The sequence below is a fragment of the Diadema antillarum genome, unplaced genomic scaffold, assembly GCF_040938485.1.
Source record: "Diadema antillarum isolate AM-2024a unplaced genomic scaffold, OU_Dant_1.0 scf00000145, whole genome shotgun sequence".
Taxonomy (NCBI): Eukaryota; Metazoa; Echinodermata; class Echinoidea; order Diadematoida; family Diadematidae; genus Diadema; species Diadema antillarum.
In genome coordinates this window covers 282,236-294,617 of record NW_027271034.1, presented here as the reverse complement: position 1 = coordinate 294,617, position 12,382 = coordinate 282,236, and the positions used below count along the sequence as shown (strand labels likewise).

Here is a 12,382-nt window from a genome sequence, read left to right as displayed (position 1 = left end):
CAGTTAATGATTGTCTGCAGACGAGTATGTATAATATATTATATGTAAACCCAATCTGACCCAAAGGTGCAGCTGTAATTATTATACAGCTATTAAATTGAAATGTATATTTTTGATATGACATTTAGCATGCTGAATATTATGGTTTCGCAATCAGATCCCAACAAGAGCATCATGCATCACATCACCTGCACCTCTACATCCCAGAGTGACTCTCACCAGAGAGAGAAACCTACCTTGCGCCTTGCTGCCCTCAAACAGTACTTTGAACTCAGAGACCTGAAGGTCCGCCCTCTACGCCACACTAGCCTTCGCCACCTCAACACTCACATTCACCCTTCAAGTATGAAGGGCCACTCCAAGGGCTCATGCTCACCCAACAAGTCAGTTTTCTGCTTGCCGTCGGAGGGCTTTTCAGATCACAGAGACATTGATGCAAACTTTTTGCCAATTTACTCGGGTGAGAGCACTGAGCTGATTGCCGGGAGAGACAAGTCTCCGCACCGATCAACACCGAGTCGGGCAAACGGGTCGCGGAAGCCGCGTGCAACCAGCCTGAATTTTGACAGCTCGTGGCAGCAAGACCATTCGTCCAGTGATGATGCTGGGTTCTACAGTGAGCGCAAGGAGGTTCCTCTCAGGTACCGCAAACAGCGGGTCAAGAAGGCACTCAGTGCAGATGCAGCAGCCACTGGGGAGAGGAAGGGCATGGTGACTCCAGTGGGGAGAGAGAAAGATGGGAGTCAGTCTCCTGACAGAAACACCACCAAACAGGGCTCGGGGGATTTTGAGTTGAATGGGGTCATAGGTTAGTAGTCATCTGTCAAACTTGGGGCATTTTCAAAGTTTCTTTTATCACACTATCAGAAAACTGTTTCCATTGACAATGATATTGCGTATTTGATAAATGGTGATGTATATTGATCAGTTAACATAATAGTTTGGATCTGTATCTGTACTTGGCATCATATTTCATCTTCAGATATTTCATTTTACAGTATTTGTGTTATAGTCCTTGTTAGGTTGTCCTTGATGTAACAACTGCTGCTTACTGTTGAATAAAACTCAAGTTCATGTTATTGTTATTTCTCAATGTGAATCATAAACAAGTGAATAGCAAAATAATCAACAAATGGTACACAAGCATACTAAAATTATGCAGGGATACTAAAATAATTTTAACAGAAGTGAACCCATCAAAATGCATGATATGGAAAGACTACCTGAGCCTGAAGAGCTTGTACTTTGTCAAAATGAAGTTAGGATGAGGTGTTCCTGTATGCAAATGTCAAGGAGAACTAAAACAAAATGCACCATCAGTAACAGCAAAAGGAGCAGCACTCTACATCTACAGGAATGAGATAGCAGGTAGGTACTTGAGTATCGGAGTGCATTTTTTGATGCTTAGAGATACTTAGGAGACAATCATTTTCATGTTACAAACTGAAAACAAGTTTAGTTGTTCTTTTAGCAGAGTATTCTAATCTTTGAGGTCTAATCATTCCACTTGAATTTATTAATTTAGTAACTGGAGCCTGTCTTGTTTCCAAATACTAGAAAACCTTGATGATTACAAGACCTTGGCAAATGAGAGTGCTGAATACGTGTTGCAGGAGAGTTTAAAAGCAGCCACCATCAATGTCAATGCTCCGGAAGATGACCAGATCGTTCAGACCGGAGGATGGTCGTAAGTTTTAAATATGCATGTCTTCAAAAGACCTCCTTGGGGCCCAGCCACCTAAATTGTGATATTCAATTTTGCTGAGAGACAATCAGGATCACACATTTTTAGACATCGCTTAATGTGGGTTTTTTTTCAGTCTGTTGCAACTTTCTTGCATGTGACATGAGTCATATTTTTGACAATAATGGAATAATTGTTAATTTGTTTTGAAGGATATAGTCTTGTTAAGTGTGACAATAAACAGGGCTCAGACATTGCAGTGACCCACTGGTGTGTGGCCACTAAAAATTGATGTCGGGCCACCAAAATTGCCAAAAGGTTGTATTTTGGTGGTCTGATTGGGCAACTACATGTAGGATTCAAAAGTGACTATTCTGTTTCCTTTATTTCCGGCCAATACATTTGTTTATCTGGCCATCAAAATTTGATATTCAAGGATATTAGTGGCCCTAATGGGCTACCAGAGAAAAAAAACGTTGGTGTCGAGCCCTGCATATTGGAAAGTCTTCTTTGAGTTTCTGACTTTATTATTCTCTGTTAGTTTTACATGTTAAGCTAATGCAGTTTATGTTGTGAATTGATTATTCTGTGAAGAAAACTGTAATTCTGTACTAAGACTTGAGTAATGTGTAGAAGAGGACACTTGTAACACTTGACTTGAAGCCACTTAGTCTGCAAACTGACAGCCTTTAGATATAGCCACAATAAAGTGGAGATGATGTACCTATCTACCATGTGGCTTAACTTCTCCTGACTAAAATGTTTTCTCTCTCAGCTTCCATTGTTTGGAGAAGGATGTTGTCATCTTGAAGAAACCAAAACAGGGGAAGTATTATAGGTAAGACATCTCCCTCTAGATTCTTTGATATATAGAGGCAGGTTCTAGATGCAATCACTAATCCTGGAATTTATTAATGTTACTCCATACAGGTCTGAGAATACACAAAATGTTTCTTGCAAGTAATATAATGCATCTGATCAGACCAAAAAATGTGATAGCAAAATAGTATTGTTTTGTTGGGGTTTTTTTCTCACTTATTTTGCATGTCCAACAATATTGCATCTGTGGTAGAAGGTTTTGTTTCACATCAAGATGTTAATGAATTAAGGGTAGGTCTAGGTTGTTGTTGTTGTTTTTTTTTTCCAGTAATTAAGAAGACACTAAAAATTATTACCCTTGTTATGAAATTCCATCCATTGACTTCTTTGCTTCAATTTCATTGTTTTAACTTTTATGTGTATATGCAGCTTTATTGCACTTACACAATAAGACAATATTTACTTGTCATTTTCATTTCCCATCAGTTTTCTTGGAAAGGGTATTATCAAAGCTTCTCCAGACACTGTCTTCAAAGCCGTCCGCAATCCTCGGACCAGATTTACCTATGACACCATGCTGAAGGTGGGTTTTCCTTTATCTGTATTACACAAGTTAAATGTGCTGTCATCCCTGTTGCACGTTCATTGAACACACAAGAAACGGTGATGTTAGGATCGATGTCTTCACTGAATACCTGTAGGTTCATATTCAGTCTGAGCACAATAGCAGTGTATGGGTGTGATTAAGTAGTTGTGATCCAGTGGGTGATTTCAAGTTCTGTGCTAGTGTTAGTGTTATATCAGCACTAGCGCCGGTGATAACCGAAATTGAATTAGTTGGTTTTGGGAGGTTGACCTCAAAATTATGGCATATTTCCAGTAGTTTGTGTTGGGCACGGTGTTAAATGTCGTATGCTGAACTCAGCTCCATCGTTTGTGTTGGCGATTTACTTGCTTTTTCCCCATTGGCTAACACTAGACCCTACTGATGATCAACTTTGTCATTTCAAGTTCGGTGTTGGTGTTAGCGTTGCTGTGCTAGACCCGCATTCACTTCTATAATAGATGCACATTGTATTTGCAAAATCTGTGCTATGGAATAGTTGCCCACGTAACGTACACAAACATTCTAGACATAGCTACATAAATCTGAGCTTGGAAGCAAAAATAAGATCGTTTTGTTTTGGAGAAGGGCTGAAATTTGTGGCATTTTAATCCATCTTCCTCATTATGTGTCTAAAACTAAGCAATCATGGCAGTGCGCAATCACTTTTTTCATAGCACAATTCCCGCTGACTTTGCGATGGTTTAATGCAAACACCTATCAATAAGTATGATCGTTGTAATTGCATTAAATCTGATTAAATCGTAGTGGAGCTTGATTTAAGGCATTTGTTTGGGGGATAGCACTAGCACTAGCACTAGCACCAAACTTGAAATCACCTAATGTGTAGGCCAACATATTTGAACTGTAAGTAGTCCACAAATGCTTTCTTGAACCCATGGAGTCCTTTTGTTCTGGTTATGATTTATCAAATAGCACCTGCTCTCAATGGTTCATTTTTGTATGAATTCATCAGTACAGTTTTTATACATTCTGGGCACTGTCTTCATATACATGTTGGCTGTTTGGTTTAATGATAAAGATGTGATGAAAATGTTTAGTAAAATTCCCATTGTTGGGTTTCCATATACTACTGTATGTATGCCATATATTTTTCTAGTATATTTGGCATATTGTTACTTGAATTCACATTCAAGAACCACATTGACTGAATGACAAAGAAGCATTATTTCTTTCAAGAAAAAAGTTAACATTTTCCAACCTTGGAGATGATAAGCACTGCATTTGTGTTACTGGAGGCAATATTTTTGTGAATTGTTAATTTCTCACATGTGGTGTACTCATGAAATCCACAGAACAGCGATATACACCAGGTAGACATTATTTTATCAAATATATATTCATGTATTAAAAAAAAAAAGAAAACATTTTTGTCACTCGTTTCCTTTTGATAGAAAATGAACAATCCAAGAAACCTTTCAGAAGACATATGCATATGTGAGTACTCACTTCATATATAACTTTTCTTAGCACATGTTGTTTTATGTTTATTTTATGTTTAGGAAGGATTTATCCAAAGCTCAACATTAGTGATGGCCCAGTGGCTGGGGGTCACCAGAAATAGATGTTGGGCCACCACTTTTTCATGAAATGATATTGTTGGGTGGCAAATTTTTTCTTTGTTTTTATTAAACATGTTTTTCTCTTCCAGAATAGGGGGGAATTTTTCTTTATTTTCCAGGCCTTCAAATTTCATTCTCGGGCCACCAAAAAAAAAAAAAAATGGTAGTTTTGAGCCTTGATATATCTAGGACATAGTTTTTTTAAAGAACTAAAAAAATGAGATGTGATGTGTTATTAAAGACTAGTGATTCAGTTTTAGTCCAACCAACTTTATTGTATCTTGATAAGTTAATATGTTGGAGCTTCAAGCATGCAAAAAAAAAAAGAAGATATTATTACTGAAAGATATTTACATTTGTGCTTGAAAACTATACACACATTGAAAATTTTTAGATTTGAAGCAGTGATATTTCAGAAATTTGTGTACATAATTTTTAGCTCACCTGAGCCAAAGGCTCAAGTGAGCTATTGCGATCGCCCTTCGTCCGGCGTCCGTCGTGCGTCGTGCGTCGTGCGTCGTGCGTCGTCCGTCGTCCGTCGTCCGTCGTCCGTCGTGCGTCGTGCGTAAACTTTTTACATTTTCATCTTCTTCTTGAAAACCCCAAGACCGATTTTCATCAAACTTGGCAGGTAGCATCCCTAGGGGGTTAGGAACTCAATTTGTTAAAATGGGCACCATGCCCCACCCAGGGGGCCCCCAGGGGGGCCCAAACCCCCCAAAATTAAGGAATCTGTAAAAATCTTCTTCTCTAGAACCAGAAGTGATAGAGCTAAGTTAATACTATGAGTTAGTACATTGATGACTGTAGTTTCAAGTTTGTTCATGGCAGAATCAGGGGTGCCCCCCTTGGGACCCAGGGGAGGGGGGTGGGGAAGGGTTCTAATGGGGCCTAAATTGTACATTTTCATCTTCTTCTTGAGAACCCCATGACCCATTTTCACCAAACTTGGCAGGTAGCATCCCTAGGGGGTTAGGAACTCAATTTGTTAAAATGGGCACCATGCCCCACCTAGGGGGCCCCCAGGGGGCCCAAACCCCCCAAAATTAAGGAATCCGCAAAAATCTTCTTCTCTAGAACCAGAAGTGATAGAGCTAAGTTAATACTATGAGTTAGTACATTGATGACTGTAGTTTCAAGTTTGTTCATGGCAGAATCAGGGGTGCCCCCCTTGGGACCCAGGGGAGGGGGTGAGGAGGGGTCCTAATGGGGCCTAAATTGTACATTTTTATCTTATTCTTGAAAACCCCATGACCCATTTTCACCAAACTTGGCAGGTAGCATCCCTAGGGGGTTAGGATCTCAATTTGTTAAAATGGGCACCATGCCCAACCCAGGGGGCCCCCAGGGGTCCCAAACCCCCCAAATGAAGGAATCTTTATAAATCTTCTCTAGAATCAGAAGTTATAGAGCTGAGATAATATTATGAGTGAGTACATTAATGACTGTAGTTTGAAGTTTGTTCATAGGAGATCCAGGGGTGCCCCTCTTGGGTAGGGGGGGGGGGGGGTGGTTGGAAGGGTCCAAATGGGGGCCTGAATTGTACATTTTCATCTTCTTCCTGAAAACCTCATGATGGATTTTTGTCAAACTTGGCAGGTAGCATCCCTAGGGGGTCAGGATCTCAATTTATCAAAATGGGCACCATGCCCCACCCAGAGGGCCCCAGGGGGCCCCAATCCCCCCAAATTAAGGAATCTTTAAAAAATTGGGCCCTTATTGTACATTTTCATCTTCTACTTGAGAATGCCTGGTCAAATTTTAATTTAGATTAGTGACTGCGTGAAAGGTGAACTTGCGATACTCAGGTGAGCGCTAGACCCGCGGGTCTCTTGTTAAATCATAGCCTGAATTGTTGCAAATTTTAGATACCTCTCAATCCTCTTTGTGATCCAGGAATTAATGCAGAAGGTATGGTTTTATTGAAACATGAACACACACACACACACACACAAGATGTAAAAAATCATTAGTTTGTAGTAATAAGAAGGAATTTCTCATTAGATTTTGTACAAAGTGAATCTGAATTTTTTCATTAAAGAGTATTACTGTAATAGTAATAATGATGTTCAATGCAACATAAACAGAGAATGAGAATGTTAAGCATCACAAAACTTATGGGGGTGTTTGATATTTGTGTCCGAACAGATCACATGGTCCACGAAGTGCCTCAAGTTTTGAAGAAGGAAGCCAGAGATTTCTGTGTGCTGCAAATTTGCAAGTCTGATGTAAGTTTCAATAACAACAAGTAACAGCATATTCATTTTTTGTAAAATCTTAGCACTTTCAAGAGAAAGCCAGTATGCTGACATGAAATGCTTGCTCTGTAACAATCAATGGAGGAGAGATGACGTTCTTTCTGTATGTATAAGAAGACATCTCAGATACTTCTATGTGTATGCTTTAGTTGATTGGGTTGGTGCTCATATAAAATGTTTTCTTTAGGTTTGAGTAATTCAGAATGTCAAGGATGAATGCTTTGCATGCCTCTAGAGGGTGCCTGGGTAACCATTGCTGGTCTTTCCTTTACTTGTTTATTGGCATTATTGTTTCTACACGGTAGAAATAAGTGAGTATTCATTACAACATTTAAGGGACTGTAAAGTACTGGTTGAGGTGATCATTTAGCTTTTAACATTTTGCAAGATATAGAGAAACCACTCTATGAGATGTCAGAGAGCATACAATTCTAAGGGAAATTGAAAGTTTATTTGATGAAAATCAGTTTTGAAATGACTGAGATATCTAAAAACAAGGTGAAACAAAGAGATCCTAATGAAAGTCGTGGCCTGTCGCATTTTATTGTTATCGCTTTTTTGGATATCTCAGCCATTTGAAAACCAATTTTCATCAAATAAACGTTGAATCATTCTTGAAATTACATGCTCTTTTATATTTCATAAGAGGTTTCTCATTATTTCACAAAAAAAAGAATGTTACAAACCTGAATCCTCACCTCGACTATTACTGTACAGTCCCTTTAACATTATGTCAGATTTCTAGTAGAGAGACCATGAAGAATGACACATTATTAAAGCAAATGAGAACAGGTAATGCAAAAGGATTTCCTGGAATTACACTAATTTTGCTTATAAATTTTAATTTGACATGACCCAGGGTGATCACCATGTGGTCTCCTTTCGGTCAGTGGAGTGGTCAGCCTGCCCAGAGAGTGGGAGCATGACACGAGGTCACATTTTGCCCAGTGGTTGGGTCATTGAACCAGTGGGAGAGGAGCCAGGCCAGTACTCCATGGTCACCTACATTGTGCAGGTGGGTCTGTAGCAATGTGTGATTGTAATGTACAACTCTTGCCATCCTGCATGTGGATTGTGTGCTTTGCCTAGTAAAAATGTCTGGGGTTTTGAGCCCTAGCATTGTATTGACAACCCTGCAATATAATCTACCTTGAGACTAAAAATATCAAATGGTATTCCACATAACATTTCACATCAAGATATTGATATCACGGAGCCTTGAAAACAAATGCATCACAAGCACTGCCATTTATTCTGCACAGGTTTCAGCTAGTAAGCATGCATACCAGATACATGGCCCTCTTATGATCACTCTCTCTTAATACAAAAAGCCCATCCACAGCCTAACAAGCAAAAAATTCAAGAGCTAATTTCATGATGCATGAAAACTTCCCCTTTTACTTTACAGACACTTTCAAGTTGTAATAGATATAGCTTGTTGTTCAGTAGTTATCAAGCATGTTATCGTATACCTTTGTCACTTTGATGCAAGCTAATACTGAACATCTTCTTCAAACAGGTTCTGCAAGATTCAAGTTGATTACGCAAACACAGTTTGATTACAGACACTGAAAGAGTTAAATGCCAGCACAAGATGCTTGATGAGTGTTGCTTGCATTTAACAGGAAACCACATGTACACACATGAAGTGGGAGAAGTGTTCAGCGTGTATCATTATCATTATCTGTTTTCCTTGTGATTCTAAACTCTGGAAGTCAAGAAGACTAAAACAAACTTACTGTTTTTTTCAATTAACCCTGATACTGGAATGGTTTCTTAAATAAGTCTATTTGTTTTCTTATCCACAGTCTTGTGTTTGGAAACCCTTGTAGAAACATCTCTGACTCATCCATCAAAATAAGCTTACTAATCAGTGAAAGTATAATGTAACTAGATAAGCACTCTGAGAGTGCAGACCTCCGCCAAGCAGCTCAATTCCACCACTGATCTTGTTCTTTCATCGAGATCAGTGATTTCCACTGTATGCATGCTGAAAATTGTCCTATTTTCCAATGTAGAAGCCTTTTGTTAACATTATCAATGTCCAGCTGCATGGCTCGCCTTGCCCTTGTAGAAACTAGAACACGCACTCTAGTGTGTGTATGCAAACCTCAAAAAATGCGCAACTTGAACTCCCAAGTTCACTGAACCTACCTGCCAAAATTTTGAAAATCCTTCATAAAATCTGTAAAAAAATTCTGGATCACTACCAAACTTGAATCATCTGTTCCTTGTGCACTTCTCAACCTTTCCTGTAAGTTTCATCCAAATCCGTTCTCAACTTTTTGAGTTATTTTGCACATGGACAAACAAACAAACAAGCAAACGGTTATGAAAACATAACCCCTTCCCTTGGCAGACATAATTATAGAGTAATACATATTCTACATGTACAGTGAGTATCAACTCCATCCCAAAGAAGTAAACTATCAGTGAAACCATTCTGTTTTCTGCACTGCAACAGGTCGCCCTCTGTGGTAAAGACATTCCAACGATCTTCGGCCAGTTCCTCACCACCAGGGTGCCTCTAAGCATTGCATATCTTCGGCTCTTCCTAGAGGCTCAGCTTCCCTGATGTGACCGTACCCACTCTCTCCTCAACCTGAGACAGCTGCGGGGAACACCCCCCTGAAGTAACTTGCGCAAAGCTTCACCACTTTTGAAGAAATAGCTGATGAAATGGCAGGAATAGTGTTGACTCATTGCAGAGTAGCTGTGAAAGTGACTGCCCACATGCTTGGAAAACTGCATCTAATATACCTTATTTCAAAACTTTCTTCTGGGACACATTAGGGCTGAATTATTCTGATTCCTGAAGCAGTACTGATGGAATTCTAGATATAAAATTTTTCTTTGAAAAAAAATGAAAATAATAAGAATGATATTCCTTTTCTGTCATAAGTATGCTGTTAGATGAAGATGTTAAAATAATTTCACAATACTCTGGGATAAATGGACACCAAGAAAAACCAAACAGATAATGTTTATATCCAGCAGTCTTTGAATGCTCATATAATGATTTAAACTGCATCATTCAAGCATTAAGAGCTATTCCAACCTGGCCTTTTAGTAACTTGGTTAAAAGAAAACTGGCAGTGCCTCATTGGTGTTGCCAAATTGTTTTTACATTACTGTCATCTCAAGAGGCTTTGATTGTTTCCTAGATATACAGCAATTTATTTGTCTCGTGTGGAAATCATTTCTGTTTTTTTGGACAGCTTTCGTGCCCTCTTGCAAGGAATTGAGGGTGAATTATGCAGTCTGTTACTTACGGTTTGCCCAAAGTATTGCAGTTTTAGCAATTATCTGCAACAGTTGTTATACCTTTTACATTGAGGATATCAGGTCCAATGTATTATTTTTGGCATATTTCAATTTTTCGTGATGTTGCAGCTATATTTTGTGATATCAAAGAGTTTTTCAACCAAGCTCAATAAAAATTTGTTGCTTTTTATACCAGTTTACTTCAGTAAAAATGACTGCTGCCATTGAAATGATACATAATTGTTTGCTAATATGGCATGAAATTGTTTCTGCCTGTAAACTACTGTTACTGTGTGTATTTATTTTCTCTTTTATGATTTTTTAAGGGGATTGGTTTTTCTTGATAGTGGTGATTTTTATTACATTTAAATTATTCAAAATAGTATTAGTTCTTGAAAAATGCAAAGCTTGCATGTGTTGTAAGCAATTTAATGCATGTGATATGCAAAGGGCTGAAGGATTTTGTGTTGTCGTTTGCATAATGTCACTTCCTTAATGCAATGCACTTTGAAGAATTTTAACTGAAATATTACTTTTTTTCGCTCTTTTTTTCTCAGTCTCTATGTATGTTGTGTAAGTATCGTGATAGCATTCATGTGTTGTGATAAGCAGTACCTACAGTCAACATGGCTGTGATGCTGTGAAGCAAAATATTTTTCTATCTTTTGGTATAGAAGTGTGTATTTTGATGTATGACATATTACAACATTATATTTATGATCCAGTAATTGGCTGAAAATATCTTGATTGTACTGGTACCTTACAAATATATTTATTTGGTCATTGCTGTTTTGTATGTTTATTTGATGACTTGATTATTTCGGGATGGTTTTTTTTTTTTACTTCTTCTTCTCCCTTTTTTTTTTTTTTTTTTTTTTTTTTGGGGGGGGTACATTTGGTTACCCAGAAAAAGATGCTCTTCAGTTAAGTTTTAATAAAAGAAGAATAGACAGATATGAAATGCAGTTTTAAAGCATGATATAGAATATTGATGTTGATTTAGGTTGAGATTTAAGCTAATGAGTATGGTAATAATTATGTCTATTAAAGACAGCACACATCTTTTACTATAGTCTATTAAGGGCGAGGTATGTGAGTACAATATGTTCACTGTTCCAAATTCTTGCCTTACTGTCAAAAGACACTAAAATTTTATCATTTTAAACTAAATGTATTGTGTTGTGTTGTGATTGCAAATTGCAAAAAACTCCAAATTATAGATATACTGTACGTATATCAGGGCTTGACACTAACTTTTTAGCTCACCTAAGCCGAAGGCTCAAGTGAGCTATTGCGATCGCTCTTCGTCCGGCATCCGGCGTCCGTCGTGCGTTGTCCGTCGTCCGGCGTCCGTCGTCCATCGTGCGTGAACTTTTACATTTTCATCTTCTTCTTGAGAACCCCTCGACCAATTTTCACCAAACTTGGCAGGTAGCATCCCTAGGGGGATAGGATCTCAATTTGTTCAAGTGGGCACCATACTCCACCTGGGGGGCCCCCAGAGGGGCCCAAACCCCCCCAAAATTAAGGAATCTTTAAAAAATCTTCTTCTCTAGAACCAGAACTGATAGAGCTAAGTTGATACTATGAATAAGTACATTGATGACTGTAGTTTCAATTTGTTCATGGCGGAATCAGGGGTGCCCCCCTTGGGACCCAGGGGAGGGGGAGGGTTGGGGGTGGGAGGGGTCCTAATGTGGCCTAAATTGTACATTTTCATCTTTTTCTTGAAAATGCCATTATGAATTTTCACAAAAGTTGGCACATAGCATCCCTAGGGGGAAAGAATCTCATTCCCATCAAATGGGCACCATGCCCCAACTGGAGAGCCCCAGGGGGCCTAAATTTGGACCGAAATTGTAAATTTTCATCTTTTTCTTGAAAACCCTATTGCTGATTTTCACCAAACTTGGCAGATAGCATCTCTAGGGGGATAGAATCTCAATTCCATCAAATGGGCACCATGCCCCACCTGGGGGACCTCAGGGGACCCCCCCCCTCCTGTCAGGAATCTTTATAGATTTTCTCTAGAACTGGAAGTGATGAGCCAAGTTAATACAAGGAGTCAGTATATTGATGACTGTTGTTTCAAGTTTGTTCATGGGAGAATCAGGGGTGCCCTCCCCCCCCCCCCCCCCCCCACCCCTGTAATACCCAAGGAAACGGGATT

The 12,382-nt window shown here is 38.9% G+C and overlaps 1 protein-coding gene across 1 annotated transcript in view; it reads left to right on the top strand.

Moving 5' to 3' along the window:
- LOC139721504 (uncharacterized) overlaps positions 1-9,607 on the top strand; it is a 53,971-nt gene extending 44,364 nt beyond the window's left edge. The window contains exons 6-13 of the mRNA XM_071632819.1: positions 158-808; positions 1,558-1,687; positions 2,460-2,522; positions 2,990-3,086; positions 4,523-4,565; positions 6,839-6,918; positions 7,808-7,963; positions 9,413-9,607. Coding sequence (XP_071488920.1) covers positions 158-808; positions 1,558-1,687; positions 2,460-2,522; positions 2,990-3,086; positions 4,523-4,565; positions 6,839-6,918; positions 7,808-7,963; positions 9,413-9,523 — 1,331 coding nt within the window. The 3' untranslated portion in view covers positions 9,524-9,607. The remainder of the gene's footprint in view (positions 1-157; positions 809-1,557; positions 1,688-2,459; positions 2,523-2,989; positions 3,087-4,522; positions 4,566-6,838; positions 6,919-7,807; positions 7,964-9,412) is intronic.
- The last annotated feature ends 2,775 nt before the right edge of the window (positions 9,608-12,382 follow it).